At 43.1% G+C, this 16,565-nt stretch overlaps 1 protein-coding gene across 5 annotated transcripts in view; it reads right to left on the bottom strand.

Moving 5' to 3' along the window:
- LOC107376413 (cullin-9) overlaps positions 1-16,565 on the bottom strand; it is an 83,128-nt gene that overhangs the window by 56,382 nt on the left and 10,181 nt on the right. For 3 of the 5 annotated variants that reach the window (XM_070542802.1, XM_070542804.1, XM_070542805.1), the window contains exons 3-10: positions 15,845-15,999; positions 13,324-13,935; positions 6,720-6,861; positions 6,445-6,635; positions 6,173-6,359; positions 4,502-4,717; positions 3,650-3,848; positions 3,341-3,542 (exon numbers count right to left, since the gene is read on the bottom strand). In XM_070542802.1, coding sequence (XP_070398903.1) covers positions 3,341-3,542; positions 3,650-3,848; positions 4,502-4,717; positions 6,173-6,359; positions 6,445-6,635; positions 6,720-6,861; positions 13,324-13,935; positions 15,845-15,999 — 1,904 coding nt within the window. The remainder of the gene's footprint in view (positions 1-3,340; positions 3,543-3,649; positions 3,849-4,501; positions 4,718-6,172; positions 6,360-6,444; positions 6,636-6,719; positions 6,862-13,323; positions 13,936-15,844; positions 16,000-16,565) is intronic. The other 2 variants (XM_070542803.1, XM_070542806.1) reach the window with 2 other exon arrangements.

Here is a 16,565-nt window from a genome sequence, read left to right as displayed (position 1 = left end):
CACTATAATCACCATCAATACCCTCACTATTATCCCCATCATAATTCCTTAATATAATCACCATCATCATCCTCACCATCATCATCCTCCTAACTAAAATCACCATCTTCATCAACATAATCATCCTCTCTACAACCACCATCATCCTCACTTTAATCACCATTAGTATCATCATTCTCACTATGATCACCATCATCATCATCATCTTCTTCTTCACTATAATCACCATCATCACCCTCACTATATTCACCATCACCCTCACTATAATCACCATCATCACCCTCACTATATTCACCATCACCCTCACTATAATCACCATCATCATCATCTTCTTCACTATAATCACCATCATCACCCTCACTATATTCACCATCACCCTCACTGTAATCACCATCATCCTCACTATCATCACCATCATCATTAGTGATGATTAGTAATCATTATCCACACTATTATCACCATCATCATCCTCACTATCATCACCATCATCATCATCCTCACTATCATCACCATCATCTTCAATATAATCACCATCATCACCCTCACTATATTCACCATCATCACCCTCACTGTAATCACCATCATCCTCACTATCATCACCATCATCATCCTCACTATAATCACAATCATTATCCACACTATTATCACCATCATCATCCTCACTATCATCACCATCATCATCATCCTCACTATCATCACCATCATCATCCTCACTATCATCACCATCATCCTCACTATAATAACCAACATTATCTTCATTATAATCAACCATCAACATGGCGACGGAGGCACAGGAGTTAAGTGCTCGCCCAGTAATCGGAAGGTTGCAGGTTCGAGCCCCGCTCAGTCTGTCGTTGTGTCCTTGGGCAAGACACTTAACCCATGTTGCCTGCTGGTGGTGGTTGGAGGGATCAGTGGCGCCAGTGCTCGGCAGCCTCGCCTCTGCCAGTGCGCCCCAGGGCAGCTGTGGCTACATTGTAGTTCATCCCCACCAGTGTGTGAATGTGTGTGTGAATGGATGAATGACTGATTGTGTTGTAAAGCACCTTGAGGAGTTCCAGGACTCTAGAAGGCGCTATATCAAATACAGACCATTTACCATTCTCAATTTAATCAATACCATCATCATCTTCACTATAATCACCATCATCATAACTGTTACGTGCAGTGCTCCTTTTTGGCTACAAGATGGCCTCAGTGGCTTCTGCCTCGCCCATCTCCCAGTGCCCAGCTGTGTTTAATTATTGACAATCACTTGACAGCTGTTAAAAGCTGCTCTCGTGCTCTCAGTCAGGGAGAAGGTACAGGGAAGTGTGGGCACGAAGGTGTTCATACTGCTCTCTTCTCCTTGTGTGCTTGTGTGTGTGTTAGCTTAGCGATACTTCGGTGATTTAGTGATTTAGACTCGTGATAATTATGATTTCGGGTACTTAGACTTAGGACTCGCCTTCGACTCCCCCCTTTTGGATTACCCCTGAGCGTCTCTGCTTACCAGGACATCTCTTGTTAAATCTAGTGTTTTTGTGTATATATATTGAATATTTTAGTTAGATCCTTTTCCTCCTCCCAGCCCTTTTGGCTTGGCGCTTTGTGTTAGTCCTTTTTCCCTTTTGTAGGCTCTTTCTGTTTAATAAAAATCCTTTGTTGGTGACACATTTACTTTGTTATTATTAAACCTGTACACAACATCTCTTACTCCCTCTTCCACATCAATCCTAGTGAGCTGAGGAACGTAACAATCACCATCACTATATTCACCATCATCAACATAATCATTCTCACTATAATCACCATCATTATCCTCAGTATAATCACCATCATCCTCACTATAATCACCATCATCAACATCATTATCCTCAGTATAATCACCATCATCCTCACTATAATCACCATCATCAACATCATTATCCTCAGTATAATCACCATCATTCTCACTATAATCAATATCATCACCTTCACTATAATCACCATCATCATCAACATAATCCTCACTATAATCACCATCATCCTCACTATAATCACCATCATCATCATCATCATCATCTTCACTATAATCACCATCATCATCCTCACTATCATCACCATCATCACCCTCACTGTAATCACCATCATTATCCACACTATTATCACAATCATCATCCTCACTATCATCACAATCATCATCCTCACTATCACCATCATCATCCTCACTATCATCACCATCATCATCCTCACTATAATCACCATCATTATCCTCAGTATAATCACCATCATCCTCACTATAATCACCATCATCAACATCATTATCCTCAGTATAATCACCATAATCCTCACTATAATCACCATCATCAACATCATTATCCTCAGTATAATCACATTCATTCTCACTATAATCAATATCATCACCTTCACTATAATCACCATCATCATCAACATAATCCTTCTCACTATAATCACCATCATCCTCACTATAATCACCATCATCATCATCTTCACTATAATCACCATCATCATCCTCACTATCATCACCATCATCACCCTCACTGTAATCACCATCATCACCCTCACTGTAATCACCATCATTATCCACACTATTATCACAATCATCATCCTCACTATCACCATCATCATCCTCACTATAATCACCATCATCATCCTCACTATAATCACCATCATCATCCTCACTATCATCCTCACTATAATCACCATCATTTTCCTCCTTACTATAACCACCACCACATCATCATCACCACAATCATCACATTATCATCATCATCACCACCACCACCACTGTCGTCATCATCATCATCATCATCATCATCATCATCATCATCATCATTTTCACTATCTTCATCACCGTCATCATCCCCACCACCACCATTATTACCATCATCACCAATATCACCATCATCATCATCATCACCACCACCACCATCACCATTATCATCACAAGGGTTTGCCATGGTTTGAATTTGAACAATTCCAATTCCTCGTTTTGATTCCGGTTCCTATCGATTCCTGATTCTTTCAAGACATAACACGTTTTAAATGAGCCAGCTAACCACAGGTCCTACTAGATGAAATAATCTGAACTTCAACACAATTTTAACTCTATGAACAACAACATCACCTTCATTTAGACACAAACATGTTTTCAAGGAAGAAAAAGACTTGCAGCACAATCAGTGTGTTTGTTTCTGACCACAACCAAAGTCTGGTGGAAGCCTCTGGGATGAGAGTTTAAATGTCTCCAACATAACCAGAGAAGTCCAGCTGTTTTTAATTACAACCACCACCATCATCATCACCACCATAACCATCATCCACCCAGCCACCACTCAGAGCACACACTCATTCTCACCGCTAGGCCCAGCTGTTGCACTTGTGTGATGGAGCAGAACTCCTGCATGCAGAACAGAATGGCTTTGACTCCACCCTCAGTGGCAAAGCAAACCCTCCACTCATATTTCAGCATGAGGAGACGCGTGAGTCTAAGCGTGCAGACCACCACGTCTCTGGAGGAGGAACCCAGGAACTCCACCAGCAGCTTCAGCACCTTGTCCCTTTTGGAGCAAAAGGACACAACATCACAAAGACACCAAAAAAGTACCGTATGATCCACAGACCCACCCCAGGTCCACTCAGACTAGAACCAACCCCGTTTTCTCACCGTACACTCTGGGCAGAGTCACTCCTCATAGAGTTCTTTTCCTGAGTTGTCTTGTCATCCAGCAGTCGGGTGATGAAGAGGACAGCGGTGAGCTGCTGTGCCGTGTCAGAAACAGACCCCCCCTTCGTTACAATGTCCACAACCTCCCCCAGCTTCTCCAGTAGAGTCTTCTTCCCTTGCAGACGGGGACTGTTGAACACTGCAGCAGTACAGAGGGCTGGTTTCATCAACTAAGCCATAAACAGAAAAACATCTGGAGCACAAACAGAAAGGAAACTGTTTCACTAGACTCAGACTAGAGCCAGTCAAAACAATGATGCACCGATATGAAATTTTTGGGCCGATACCGATATCCGATATTAAGATCACTGTTATGGCCAATAACCAATATTTTCCGATACCGATATACTGACAATAATGCTTCTAAATTCAGCAGATTTTGTATAGAATGAAAATTATTAAAGCTGAATTTATATTACACACACAACACACACATTTACGGTCCTGAGATGATTACATTTACTGTCACATGATTAAATTACATATCACCCCCTCACCCTCTGAAACAGGCAAACTAATGGAGACGAGATGGAAAAAAATATTGGTTGTTAACATCGGCTTGGTTTTATTTACCGAACCGATACTGATATGTTAAAAAATGACTAACATCGGCCGATACCAATATTGATGCCGATATATTGTCCATCCCTAAGTCAAATGTTTGCGTCTCATCTGCAGCAGGCTCAGATACTAAATCAGCAGACGTACACATCCATGAATGGTCTCTGTGAGACATGGACTTGGCTCACATCAGAGCCAAGTCCATGTCTTCTGAAAACAAAGAATGTCCACCTTTCATCTTGTCCTCCAGGTCTTCAGGATATCTGCTCACGTCTTCTGTGGGTAGCTCACTCTCTGTCTCTGCGCAGCCTGAGTCCTCAGGGAGCTCTTTCTTGGCCTTCTTGGACACCAAGCCCATAGCTGAAGAAGAGGAGGTTGAAGGTGCAGATGAAGAGGAGAGGCTCTGTGATCCTTCTCCACGATTGGACAAACCCACAGAGCTTTCTGCTGGAAAACAAACTATAGTCAGACTAGGGCTGGGCGATATGACGATTTTAGACCGTTTTACGATCTACACATCTGACGGTCTGTCATTTTTGAGAGACCTTTTTATCACGATTCACAGCTCTGCTGTTGAATTTCTGCCTCTTAATGAAAAGGGAACTTACCCCAGGCGAATGACACGCCTTTGTTTGACCCTTAACCAATCAGAGTGAGTCATAGTAATATATTAGTGTCCCGCTTGTTTTCACCTGTGTGTGAACGGTGTGAACAAACATGGCTTCGGCCGCGGCTGAGAGCGACAACAACGTTTTCGTTCCGAAGAGGAACGCAGGGTTTCCTTAGCGCGCGGCGCTAACAACTTAGCGACGTGACATGTCTCGGAGAAAGCGTAAAAACACGTTGGACGCGTCTTCTGAAGCAGGAAAATAACACCGCTTCTTAAGCAGAGCACGACGCCGCCTCGGCTCGTCCACCCTCTGCCGAGCCGGTGTCGGTGGGTAGCTGGAGCTGCCCCGTGACTGCCTGATGGAAAACCAGCGGGTTTCATCAGACTCGTAGTTTCTTGTTTTTGCTGGGGACCCCCTGTATTTTACCGCTCCCTCCTGCAGTCTTCCCCTATTATAATTTAAAATAATTCTGTAAATCCGTGTATCAATAGAAAAAATCTCTGCCTCTGCCAGCTGCAGTAAATGTAGTTTCCAAATAATAAATAAGAGGTGCATTCATCTGTGTATCTCCTTTGATCCGCATTAGTGATATTCTCAGCACCAGAACAGTGAAGCAAAGAAAGATTCCTGAGTTTGTTAGTAATTTTATTTATTAGGTGCATCTAACCTGTTCTATTTTTCTCTGAAATGAGATCAAATCAGTGCTTCTATGGGTTGTCTCCACTCTGCACTGGAAAATTTTACTTTATTTAGAGACGTGTTGCAGAAAATATTCAGAATGTGCAGTTATTTGCTACCACAAGCGATCTCTGGTCCAGCCGCACATCAGAGCCGTATTTGAGCTTAACTATCCACTACATGAGCAACTGGGAGCTACATAGTATTTTGAACAAGTTAATGTTTGTACAATACGTTTGCAATTGACATGTTTGCACTTTAAATATGTTTACGATTTTAATTTATGTTAAGTAACTTGAAAAACTAGAAAAACTGATTTTTGTAATTGTTTCTCTCAGGGCTTTTATCATCTCTGTTGTGAGTTTAAAATATAAGTGTGTTAGCACTGTGTTGATTATCCCCAATATGAATAAATGTTTATTTATTCAATGTTTCTCTTCTTTAATACGCAATTGAAGTTATGCTATTCATGGATTAAAAATCGCGATAAAATCGAAATCGTGATAAAATATTGGAAAAATCGTGATATTCTATTTTTGCCATATCGCCCAGCCCTAAGTCAGACTAGATGTCCTGAGGAGTAGATTGTTAGAGGACCTGTCTGTGTCCTCACCCAGAATCTCTTCATCCTCCAGGCTAGCTCCTCCTCTCTTCAGGTAGTATTTGGAGAAGGTGTGGGAGCACAGGAGGTCACTCAGACATGAGGAGGGCAGCTTCTTCTTCAGGAAGTGCAGCAGCTTCCGGGAAACCTCTCCGGGGACAGACAGGTTGATGAGCAATGACTCATCCAGCTCCAGCTCCTGTACAGAGAGGACATGAGGACTGACCTGAGATCTGAAGCATTCTGATTTAACACACACAATGGGTCAGTGGTTCTGGTTTTACCTGCTCATCCAGGCTCTGCAGCAGGAGGACATTCACCTCCTGTTGCTGTCTCGACTCTAGCTTCTTGATGAAGAACAGGATCTCCCACCACTCGGCTCTGCTCAGGTGCACTGGATCCTCCTGCTGTCCCTCCGACAGGTACGGCAGGGAATATAGTCCACCAGGAGGCTTTGAGAAAAACGTCTGACTCACTGAGGAGCAGGAGGAGGACATGAGTTCAGAGGAGGAGCAGTATTAGGTGCATGAAGACGAGGAGTTCAGTGATTTATTTTTACCAGAAGAAAGTTTCAGGGTCTCAGTCAGTGAGGAGGCCTTCTCCTGTGTCTCCTTCTCAGACTGGCTGCTGCTGCTGCTGCCCATTATCTCCACCATGTGCCAGTGGACCCAGTAGGTTCTTGACAAGGAGTTCCAGTACACCTGAACAAATCACAGAGTGATCCAAAACTAGGATAGCACTCAATCATGCAATACATGCAACTCAAAGTGCTTAACAAATTAAAAAGGCCCCGCATACCCACATTCCCTCCCATACCCAGAATTTTAAGAACAGTCCGACAATAAAAACCCCTTCACATCACTCATTGTCCGGCACACACACACACACACACACACACACGAACCCCCCCCCCCCCCCCCCCCCCAATGGAAAAAACACAATGGGCTGAGATCAGATTAGCCAAACCAGTTAAGATAAGGATAAAGAAACACCATCAGGGGAGCCATCCGCCCCGACAGCAGCAGCAGCCGAGGCACCAACACAGGGCGCCCAGGGCAGGGAGGGTGGAGAACCCCACCTCCACCCAGGCACACCTGGAAAGCACCCAGGCCACCACAGATGACCACTGCCCCCGGGGCAGAGGGCTCCCACAGAGGAAACACTGGAGAAAGGTTAAGGTTAAAATATAAAATCATAAGAGCTAAAATGAGAATTGTAATATAAAAAGTTATATAGATATAAAAATAATGTTGATCATAAATCTATGGTAGAAATGTTTATCTATGTTTAAATCTTAAATGTTTACCGTAAATCCTCTAATACAGGCCGGTATTCAATTAAAGGCCGGGTCTCCAATTTTGGCCGGTGTCAGAGTCAGCGGAGGTAAATAATGGCCGGTCTCTTATTGTGGCCGGATGGTATGTGGTAACACGCAAGTACGAGCGTCCCAGCAGCAGGGTTATAGTTCCCAAATCAACCAGCAGGAGGCAGTAGGGGTTCACGCAGACCTTTATTAGGCTTTTTTTCAACGCTTTGTAACGCTTCAGACACGATCCTCTATCACGCTCCTACCACACAGAGTCACGGTGTCAGTTAACCATGCTAATTCAACCCGCTCCACAGAACACACATCACCTTCCCTGTGGCTTACATAACACTCACACAACACGCAAATCAGCACATAGGAACTAGCAGAACGATAGGAAACACATATAACACAATACCCAGAATGCACCTGGCTTACAACCCCAGCCAGGTCATTACACTATCAAGTTCAAAGAGAACGTGCTGATTACACTGCAGAACACTCTGGAGAGCAGCAGTAGGGGGTGTATGAACTACAGTAATCCCTCGTTTATCGCGGTAGATGCGTTCCAGACCTGGCCGCGATAGGTGAAAATCCGCGAAGTAGGGACTCCCAGCATGCCCCTCGCGGGGATTCCCTCCACATCGCACCTACGTCACAAACCGCGGCTATAAACCAAACGGAAGTCGCCTTTCCAGCTCAGTCATCGTTTCTTCAAATTCATGATCAGAGTTTCCAACCTACCAATCAATCCAACGAACTATCAGCTCATAGTAAGTTATCTTACTTACTTCTGGAAAGCCCGACATTTCCGTGTCACTTCGTTGACACTCGAACGCTCGGGGGTTTCCTAGAGCAGCCGGCGTTTCACCGACGCTATCACTTCCGCGTCTGTGAAACCACACTCCCTATTGAATTATCGTATGATCAGATTCTCTGTGATCAGCAACGCGCTGTGCCAGACCTTAGCTACTGACACGCGATCGTTCATGTCGGTTCATTTCCTTTAATGTTTTCTGTCTTTTATTTGCACCTGATGTGTATCGCTGCTGTGGAGCGGGGCACATCACCTTGTCCTCCGACGCACAGATCACTGATGCGGCCGGCAAGCAGGGAGCGCTCAGCTGTTTTCGCGGTCGGTAGATCTGCCTCCTGAGCACGGCCACAGTAACAATCAGGTGTCGCCACCTCAAAAACTAATTTAACACGCGATCGTTCATGTCAGTTCATTTCCTTTAATGTTTTCTGTCTTTTATTTGCGCCTGATGCGTTTCGCTGCATGCTGTGGAGCGGGGCGCTGCGGGCATCACCTTGTCCTCCGACGCACTGATCACTGATACGGCCGCCAAACAGCGAGCGCTCCGCTGTTTTTGCGGTCGGTAGATGTTTTAGAACTTAAGTTCAAAAGTAACTCATGAGGTGAATATATATGAACCCAGGTAGCAGTTTTTCTTTATGATTGAGAGGAGATGCAGGAAGATAATAAACAGACAGGACAGAAAAATAGTCAAATAAAAACAAGTTAGTTTTTGTACCTGGTGGTTGCAACAAACAGACACCATTGAAGGTAATCAGAAGTGAGGAACAGAAAATGAAATAATTATTTTAATGTTTAGAGCAGCAGGAACTCTGAGAGGCTGCAGGTGCATCAGTGAGTTTGCGGCTGCTGCGCAGGGGGAGGGGGGAGAGGGCTGAAGCAGGAACTACCGTTGTTAAAAGAAATGTGTTTAACTTTGAAAATGTGGGCGCAATGTTAATTGTCAAAGACTCCAGCGAATCATTAGTTCATTTTGCTCAAATAGAAATAGAGGCCTGCCTCTAATACCGGCCCTCCTTCCAATAAAGGCCTGGAGCTTGATGAGCTTGAGTCAAATACAGGCCCGGGCCTGTATTAGAGGATTTACGGTATCTATGTTTCTATGTTTAAAAATAGCACGTATAAAGAAAGAATACATAAAATAAATAAATAAATAGATAAATAACCTCACTTATTTATTTATTTAAAAAGTGATAGTAATCAGTTAAAAGCTAAGCTAAAAAGGTGGGTCTTGAGCCTGTTTCTAAAAACATGAACGTTCTCTGCGGCCCCGAGCAGCTCGTTCCAGGGGTAAGGACCATAGTACTGAAACAACGCCTCGCTGTGAATATGTGTCCTGACTTTAGGGATGACAAGGAGAGGGGATGCCAGAGGAGCACAGAGACTGAGTACAGATGTCTTGATGTCTAAAATGCAATTAAAAAGTGTGTCCATTGGCCTTGTGTCATCAGGAGACACAGAGAAGTACAACTGTGTATCATCAGCGTAACTGTGGAAATTTTCCTCGTGTCTCCTGATGACGCTGCCAAGAGGGAGCATATGAAGGTTAAAACGCACTGGGCCTAAAATTGAACCGTGGGGCGCACACCACATGTAATCTCATGGACCCTAGAGGAACAGGTATCCAAACTCACCATAAAAGTCCCGTCTGTGAGGTAGGAAGTGAACCATCGGTGAGCAGCACCAGAGAGGCCGATCCGTTTCAAACAAGTTAAAAGAATAGTGTGGTCTACTGTGTCAAAGGCAGCACTTAGAACAAGTAGAACCAACACAGTCACCTTCCGTTTATCATAATTTACTCTAAAATCATTTAAAATCTTCAGAAGGGCTGTCTTGGTGCTGTGGTTCACCCCAAAACCAGACTGAAATTTTTCAAAGACATTATGGGTGTTGATAAAATCATTAAGTTGAATTAAAACAAGCTTTTCTAAAATGTTGCTTAAAAATGGTAAGTTGGATACCAGTCGATAATCGTTTAAATCATTAAAATCTAAATTGTTCTTCTTCAGCATGGGCCTCACCACCGCCCGTTTAAAAGCGGCAGGAAAGACCCCGTCTGAAGGGAGCAATTCATCAAACTTAAAACCTCATCTCTAAAAGAATTGTAAAATTGTTTAAAAAACCTAGTGGGAATTGGGTCCAGGACACAGTGGGTCTCACTGAGGAGAAAGCTTTATCAATACTCTCAGCTTCAACCAGGACAAAACTGTCCACTGTTTCCTCAGGTAGACACACTCTCAGATGCGTCTAAAACCACGTTACACTGAGAGGATCAAATATTACATCTGATGGTGTCTACCTTCCCTCTGAAGTGGGCTGCAAACTCCTCACAAAGAGAGTCTGAGGGGGTTTTCTGAGTTGAGTGCAGGGTCCGAAATTGAATTTTTTACTCACCGGCCAAGTTGGCCGGTAGATGATGAAAATCTACCGGCCAAGCATATTTTTTACCAGCCAAAATTATAAATGATTTAGATCTACCTAAAGCATGTAATTCTATATTATGTTGATTCCTAACAGAATGACAAAATAATTAAAACATCAATTAATAAGGAAAACAACTCTTTTCTCATTTTTACTATTTATTTATTTATTTTTAGAGATGTTTTTATGAACTCTTTCATTGAAATCTAGTCAGACTCCTTGTTTTCTCTGTCCATGAAGTCTGGCCTCCTGCTTCTGACACCGTCTTTGTGCCAAAGCCTCATTTGGGTCCTAGTCCTTGATCTCTGGAGAACACAGCTGCACCATGAGAATATCTGAAAGTGTGTCAGGGCTAGGGTTGTCACGGTAACCGGTGTAGCAGTAACCCCCGGTAAAAAAGTTGACAATAAATAATAACAGTCTTGTTTAAAATATATATATATATATATATATATATATATTATCTCGGTGGATTACCGTGGCTGCGGCGTAGGCGCGGTGACCCTTACCAGCCACCGTATCATCTGCTGAAGTTGCCGGCGGCACATGCGCACTTTATTGTTTACGACCAAAACTTTCTTTAAGCTAAAGTTGAAATAATGGCCAGAGGAGACGACAGCACTCGGGACATTTATTATCCCTCAAAGAAGACAAAGTCGGAAGTATGGGCATTTTTTGGATATTTGAAGAATGCCGAGGGACAGTTGTCTGTGAAAGGCAGCAACGCTACGTGGCCATCATAATGTAGCCATTGTCTCACGACTCCACCATCTCCAGTTCGCCACTTTTCACAAAATCTTCTGGTTGCCACTGGTCCTGGTGGTTTTTCTTCCAGTTCGACGAGTTTTCATTTGGAAGGCTGGCTGACTCCAGTTAAAAACCGCCAAATTTCACAGCTAGTTTTAACACAAAGCTAACCGCTAACTTGATAAACTGATTGAATGGGATAGGTGGAAATGACGTTGGATGCGGCGTTCACGTTTCGCGTACGTTTATGTACGATGCATGCAGGCGGGAGGAGTATCAGAAATCCGTGGAAGATGACTGACAAACAACTAATTTGGTGCAAACATTTACTCGCCAGGTGGCAGGTAGAGCTCAAAAATTTACTCGCCAAATGGAGCAATTTACTCACATTTGGCGAGTGGCGAGTGTTAATTTCGGACCCTGGTTGAGTGTGAGTTGAAGCTGAGAATATTATTGATTGTGGAGAAAAAAATTTAGGGTTATTTTTATGGTCTGAGAGGATATGTATTTCTTGAATTCCTTATGGCATTATTGTATGTTTTTAGTAGTTCTGAATATATCTGATTATTTATTGTTAATTTGTATTTCCTCCAGCTCCTCTCCGCCACTCTGTAGTTTCTCTTTAGCTTTTTTAGGTTTTCATTTCTCTAAAGTGATGTATGATTTGACTATAAATTTTTGGTTTTGAGTGGAGCAAGCAAGTTGAGAGCCAACTCTAGTCTTCTGTTAAAATCATTGAAAATGGCATCACAAGGGGCGGAGACGTTAGTTGGAGGGATGTTGTTAAAAGCTTCAAGAAAACCAGCAGCCACTTTAGGGGTTAGATGATGTAATCCTTACAGTTGTCACAGAGGGCCCGTACTGGATAACGCTGGTGATGTTAAAAAATACGCAATAGTGATCGGAGACTGTCAAGTCGACAACAGAGGACACACCAGTGGACAGGCCATACGTGATGACCAAGTCCAGGGTGTGTCCTCTGTTGAGAGTTGGCTGCGTGACATGTTGGGTAAAATCCATATAATTCCAGATGTTTAAAAAAAAAATCTGTGGCTAAAGGGTCTAAAAGGTTATCCACGTGCAGATTAAAATCTCCAGCTAAAATATTCCTACCAAAGGAGTTGTGTAAAATTGATAAAAACTCTGAAAACTCTTGAATAAAAGGTGCAGTCTGTTTAGGAGGCCTGTAAACAGTGACACATAAAAGCTGAGTGCTAAAAGCGGCTGCAGTACATTTAAGTGTTAAAATTATCGAATAAAACAAGGCCAAGGTGAAAGAGGCAGTGGTGGACCTCATAAGGACAAGATATTTAACCAGACCATTGACATCCTAGGGCTGGGCAATAAATCAAAAATGTATCGTTATCGAATTTCTGACACTTAGAGATTATCATTTTCCTATGTGAATAAATCTGATGATAAAAAAAAAAAGATTTGTGTAGGTTGGAAAAAATCATGTCCCTTTAAGAAGCTGTACCACCTTGAGTCACGTAAAAATGTGACTCAACATAATACATGTGACAGCCCCATTTAGTGGACAACTTTTGTCTCTGTGATACCTGTAGTTATCGTCCATTTATTGTTGTCGAGGTGAAATCCTCAATATATCGTGATATTGATTTTAGGCCATATCACCCAGCCCTAGCTGGGGAGCAGCACCACTCCCATAAATAGGCCCAGAAAAGCACTGGACACAACCTACAATGACTATGGGGACGATGCAAGCCAGAGACTCGTTGTAGGACATTTCTGTTAGACCTGCTGTGTTCCCTGCATCTAAACACAGTTTGGATCATAACAGTCTCATGCTCCCACACTGATGCACAACAGTTGTGTTCACACAGAGCAGAGAACAAGTGGTTTGTTCCTCACCTGAACAGGTGGTGATCCATCGTTACTGTAGCGAAACTCTCCTTCGTCTCCAGCGCTCACCTCCTCATAGTCCTCCAGCATTCGAACAGTCATGCCACTCTTCAGATTGTCCTGGACGTACTCCACATAAGCTGAACGGCTGGCAAAGTCTGAGCGTGTCTTGAACCCGTTTCCTGTCTTCTTTGCTGGTGTGGAGGCCACTGCTGTGATGGAGGAGCTGCTGGTCAGAACAATGGGAGAGGCACAGAATCGAGGCTGAAAAATGGACCTAATGACGGGGTGTGATAATGCCTCTATGCCCTGCTCCTCCACGTATGTCCCGCCTCCTCCTGGTTGGTGGTTGGAGAAGTCAGGAGGTTTCCGGTTGCGGTCCCAGCCCATCACCCGGACCAGCTCTGAGATCAGGTTGGCCATTGCCATGGTGAACTCAAACTCTCTTTGGATTCGCTTAAGCTCCAGCTGGTGGGTGGAGCCAGCAGATGAGGATGAAGGGGCAGGGCTTGTGTCCTGTCTGTCAGAGCGTGAATCAACCCCAGCAGTGTTGAGCTTGTCCATCAAAGACGTGACACACAGATACCGTTTCACCAGAGAGAAGAGCAGCTTCCCAGGAATCTGACAACAGACAAACAGTGAGATCCGATCGAATCAATGTATCAATGCCCATCTGCAGAGCTGGATGAAAAAATTTAGCAATGCCACTGATCTCTGAGATCATCACGAAGACAAATAGGCCACAATGGAGACAGATTATGTTAGTGAAGAGATTTAACAGTAATATTATAAGAAGGGATCATTTAGTTGTGCTGTACTTCATGGAGTTCATTTAGTGGTGTACTTCATGGGGTTAATTTAGTGGTGTAATTCATAGTGTTCATTTAGTGGTGTACTACGTGAGGTTCATTTAGCGGTGTTGTACAATGTGGGGTTCATTTAGCGATGTTGTACTTCATGGGGTTTATTTAGCGATGTTGTACCTCATGGGGTTCATTTAGTGGTGTACTACGTGGGGTTCATTTAGTGGTGTACTACGTGGGGTTCATTTAGTGGTGTACTAGATGGGGTTCATTTAGTGGTGTACTTCATGGGGTTCATTTAGTGGTGTTGTACTATGAGGGGTTCATTTAGTGGTGTACTATAAGGGGTTCATTTAGTGGTGTACTTCATGGGATTCATTTAGTAGTGTTGCACTATGTGGGGTTCATTTAGTGGTGTATTACAAGGGGTTCATTTAGTGGTGTACTTCATGGGATCAATTTAGTGGTGTTGCACGATGTGGGGTTCATTTAGTGATGTTGCACTATGTGGGGTTCATTTAGTGGTGTACTTTGTGGGGTTAATTTAGTGGTGTACTTCGTGGGGTTAATTTAGTAATGTACTGTGTGGGTTTCATTTAGTGGTGTACTACGTGGGGTTCATTTAGTGGTGCACTTCGTGGGGTTCATTTAGTGTTGTACTTCATGGGGTTCATTTAGTGGTGTACTTCATAAGGTTCATTTAGTGGTGTACTTCATGGGTTTCATTTAGTGGTGTACTTCGTGGGGTTAATTTAGTGGTGTACTTCGTGGGGTTAATTTAGTAATGTACTATGTGGGTTTCATTTAGTGGTGTACTACGTGAGGTTCATTTAGTGTGTACTACGTGGGGTTCATTTAGTGGTGTTGTAATATGTGGGGTTCATTTAGCGATGTTGTACTTCATGGGGTTAATTTAGTGGTGTACTTCATGGGGTTAATTTAGTGGTGTACTACGTGGGGTTCATTTAGTGGTGTTGTACTATGTGGGGTTCATTTAGCGATGTTGTACTTCATGGGGTTCATTTAGTGGAGTACTTCATGGAGTTCATTTAGTGGAGTACTTCATGGGGTTCATTTAGTGGTGTACTACGAGGGGTTCATTTAGTGGTGTACGTTGCTGCCCTCTGCTGCCTGCTCTCCCCTCTCCGATGATGCAGTCCTATGCGCGATCCAATGAGTAAACTCCATCGTCTCTGTTCATGGTTCCACATTCTCACTGAATCGCGCATGGGACTCCATCATCGGGGAGGGGAGAGCGGGCAGCAGAGGGCGACAACGTCCTCTGCTGCCTGCGGATAAACGGAGTAGGAAATGATGCCACCATCAGCGTCAGCTCTGAGGATGTTTGCAGCCGCAAACAAAATGTCAGCAAGGTAAAGAAAAATCTTATCTGTGTTTAAAAAAGAACCAAAAATGGAATTTGAAGACAAACACAGCAAGAATGTACAAAAGATCTAATAAGGACATTTTAAAAGCTTTCATCTGTCATTTAAAAAACACTTTCATTTCATTTTCTAAGCAGTATCTCTGAAAAGCAGCAACAGATATTTTCTGGAGTTCAAAACCTTTATTGACCTGGATTTATGAAATTAATCAATGCAAAATAACCAACATAATTGTGAAACCATGATATTTTCCTCAGACTAATAGTATGACTACAATTTCTTATTATTGCAAACCTAGTCATGGCCAGGGTGTTTTGAGCTGTAGACCAGTGCTGGACTTACCTGAGGCAAGTGAATGCCGTCAAAAGAAATGCCGTGCTCTTCAGAGGAAGTCGTTTCAGCAAACAGCTCCAGCAGAGTGAAGCGGTTGTCAAAGTCCATGTGCTGCTCGATGCCATCCTGCTGACTGAGAGACAGGAGAACATAGGCCCGGCTGCCTGCAGAGACAGAACCACACACAGGTCAAAAAGCGCATCTGTATTAAAAGGCGCACTGCCGGTTCAGGGGAAGATCAAAGGTTTTTAATAGCGCCTTATGGTGCGGAAAATACGGTACTCTGAAGCACATTCATCAGAAACAATTGATTGCAATGAATTATTGAAGGTAGATAGGTAGACTGAAGGTAGCCAGTTTGTTTACAGTGAGGCACCGTGATCCACATGAAAGGGGTGTTGTGGGAAATTATGTTCCCCTGAAATATATGAAATGGTTTCCCTTAGGCAGTCAAGAGCAAATATTTCCAAATTCACAGAACTTATTGTCCATTATGAGGACTAAAGTACCTCAAATAAAAGATGGCTAAACTGAGTGAGATTACATCCTTTTACATAACTTTCAAAAATGATAAATAAGCTAGCTGAAAAAGAGTGCACAAGAATGTTTTTACCGTCTTTTTATTGTTTTTAGGAGGAAATATAGAAAAAAAATCACCAGCATAACATTATTACATTACTTTACATAATTTTCCTGTAAAAGTTGATCACAAATGTTGTGAAAATAGCCA

The sequence above is a fragment of the Nothobranchius furzeri genome, chromosome 12 (assembly GCF_043380555.1).
Source record: "Nothobranchius furzeri strain GRZ-AD chromosome 12, NfurGRZ-RIMD1, whole genome shotgun sequence".
NCBI lineage: Eukaryota > Metazoa > Chordata > Actinopteri > Cyprinodontiformes > Nothobranchiidae > Nothobranchius > Nothobranchius furzeri.
Note: the sequence above shows the minus strand (reverse complement) of the source record. Positions and strands in the feature narration are given on the sequence as shown.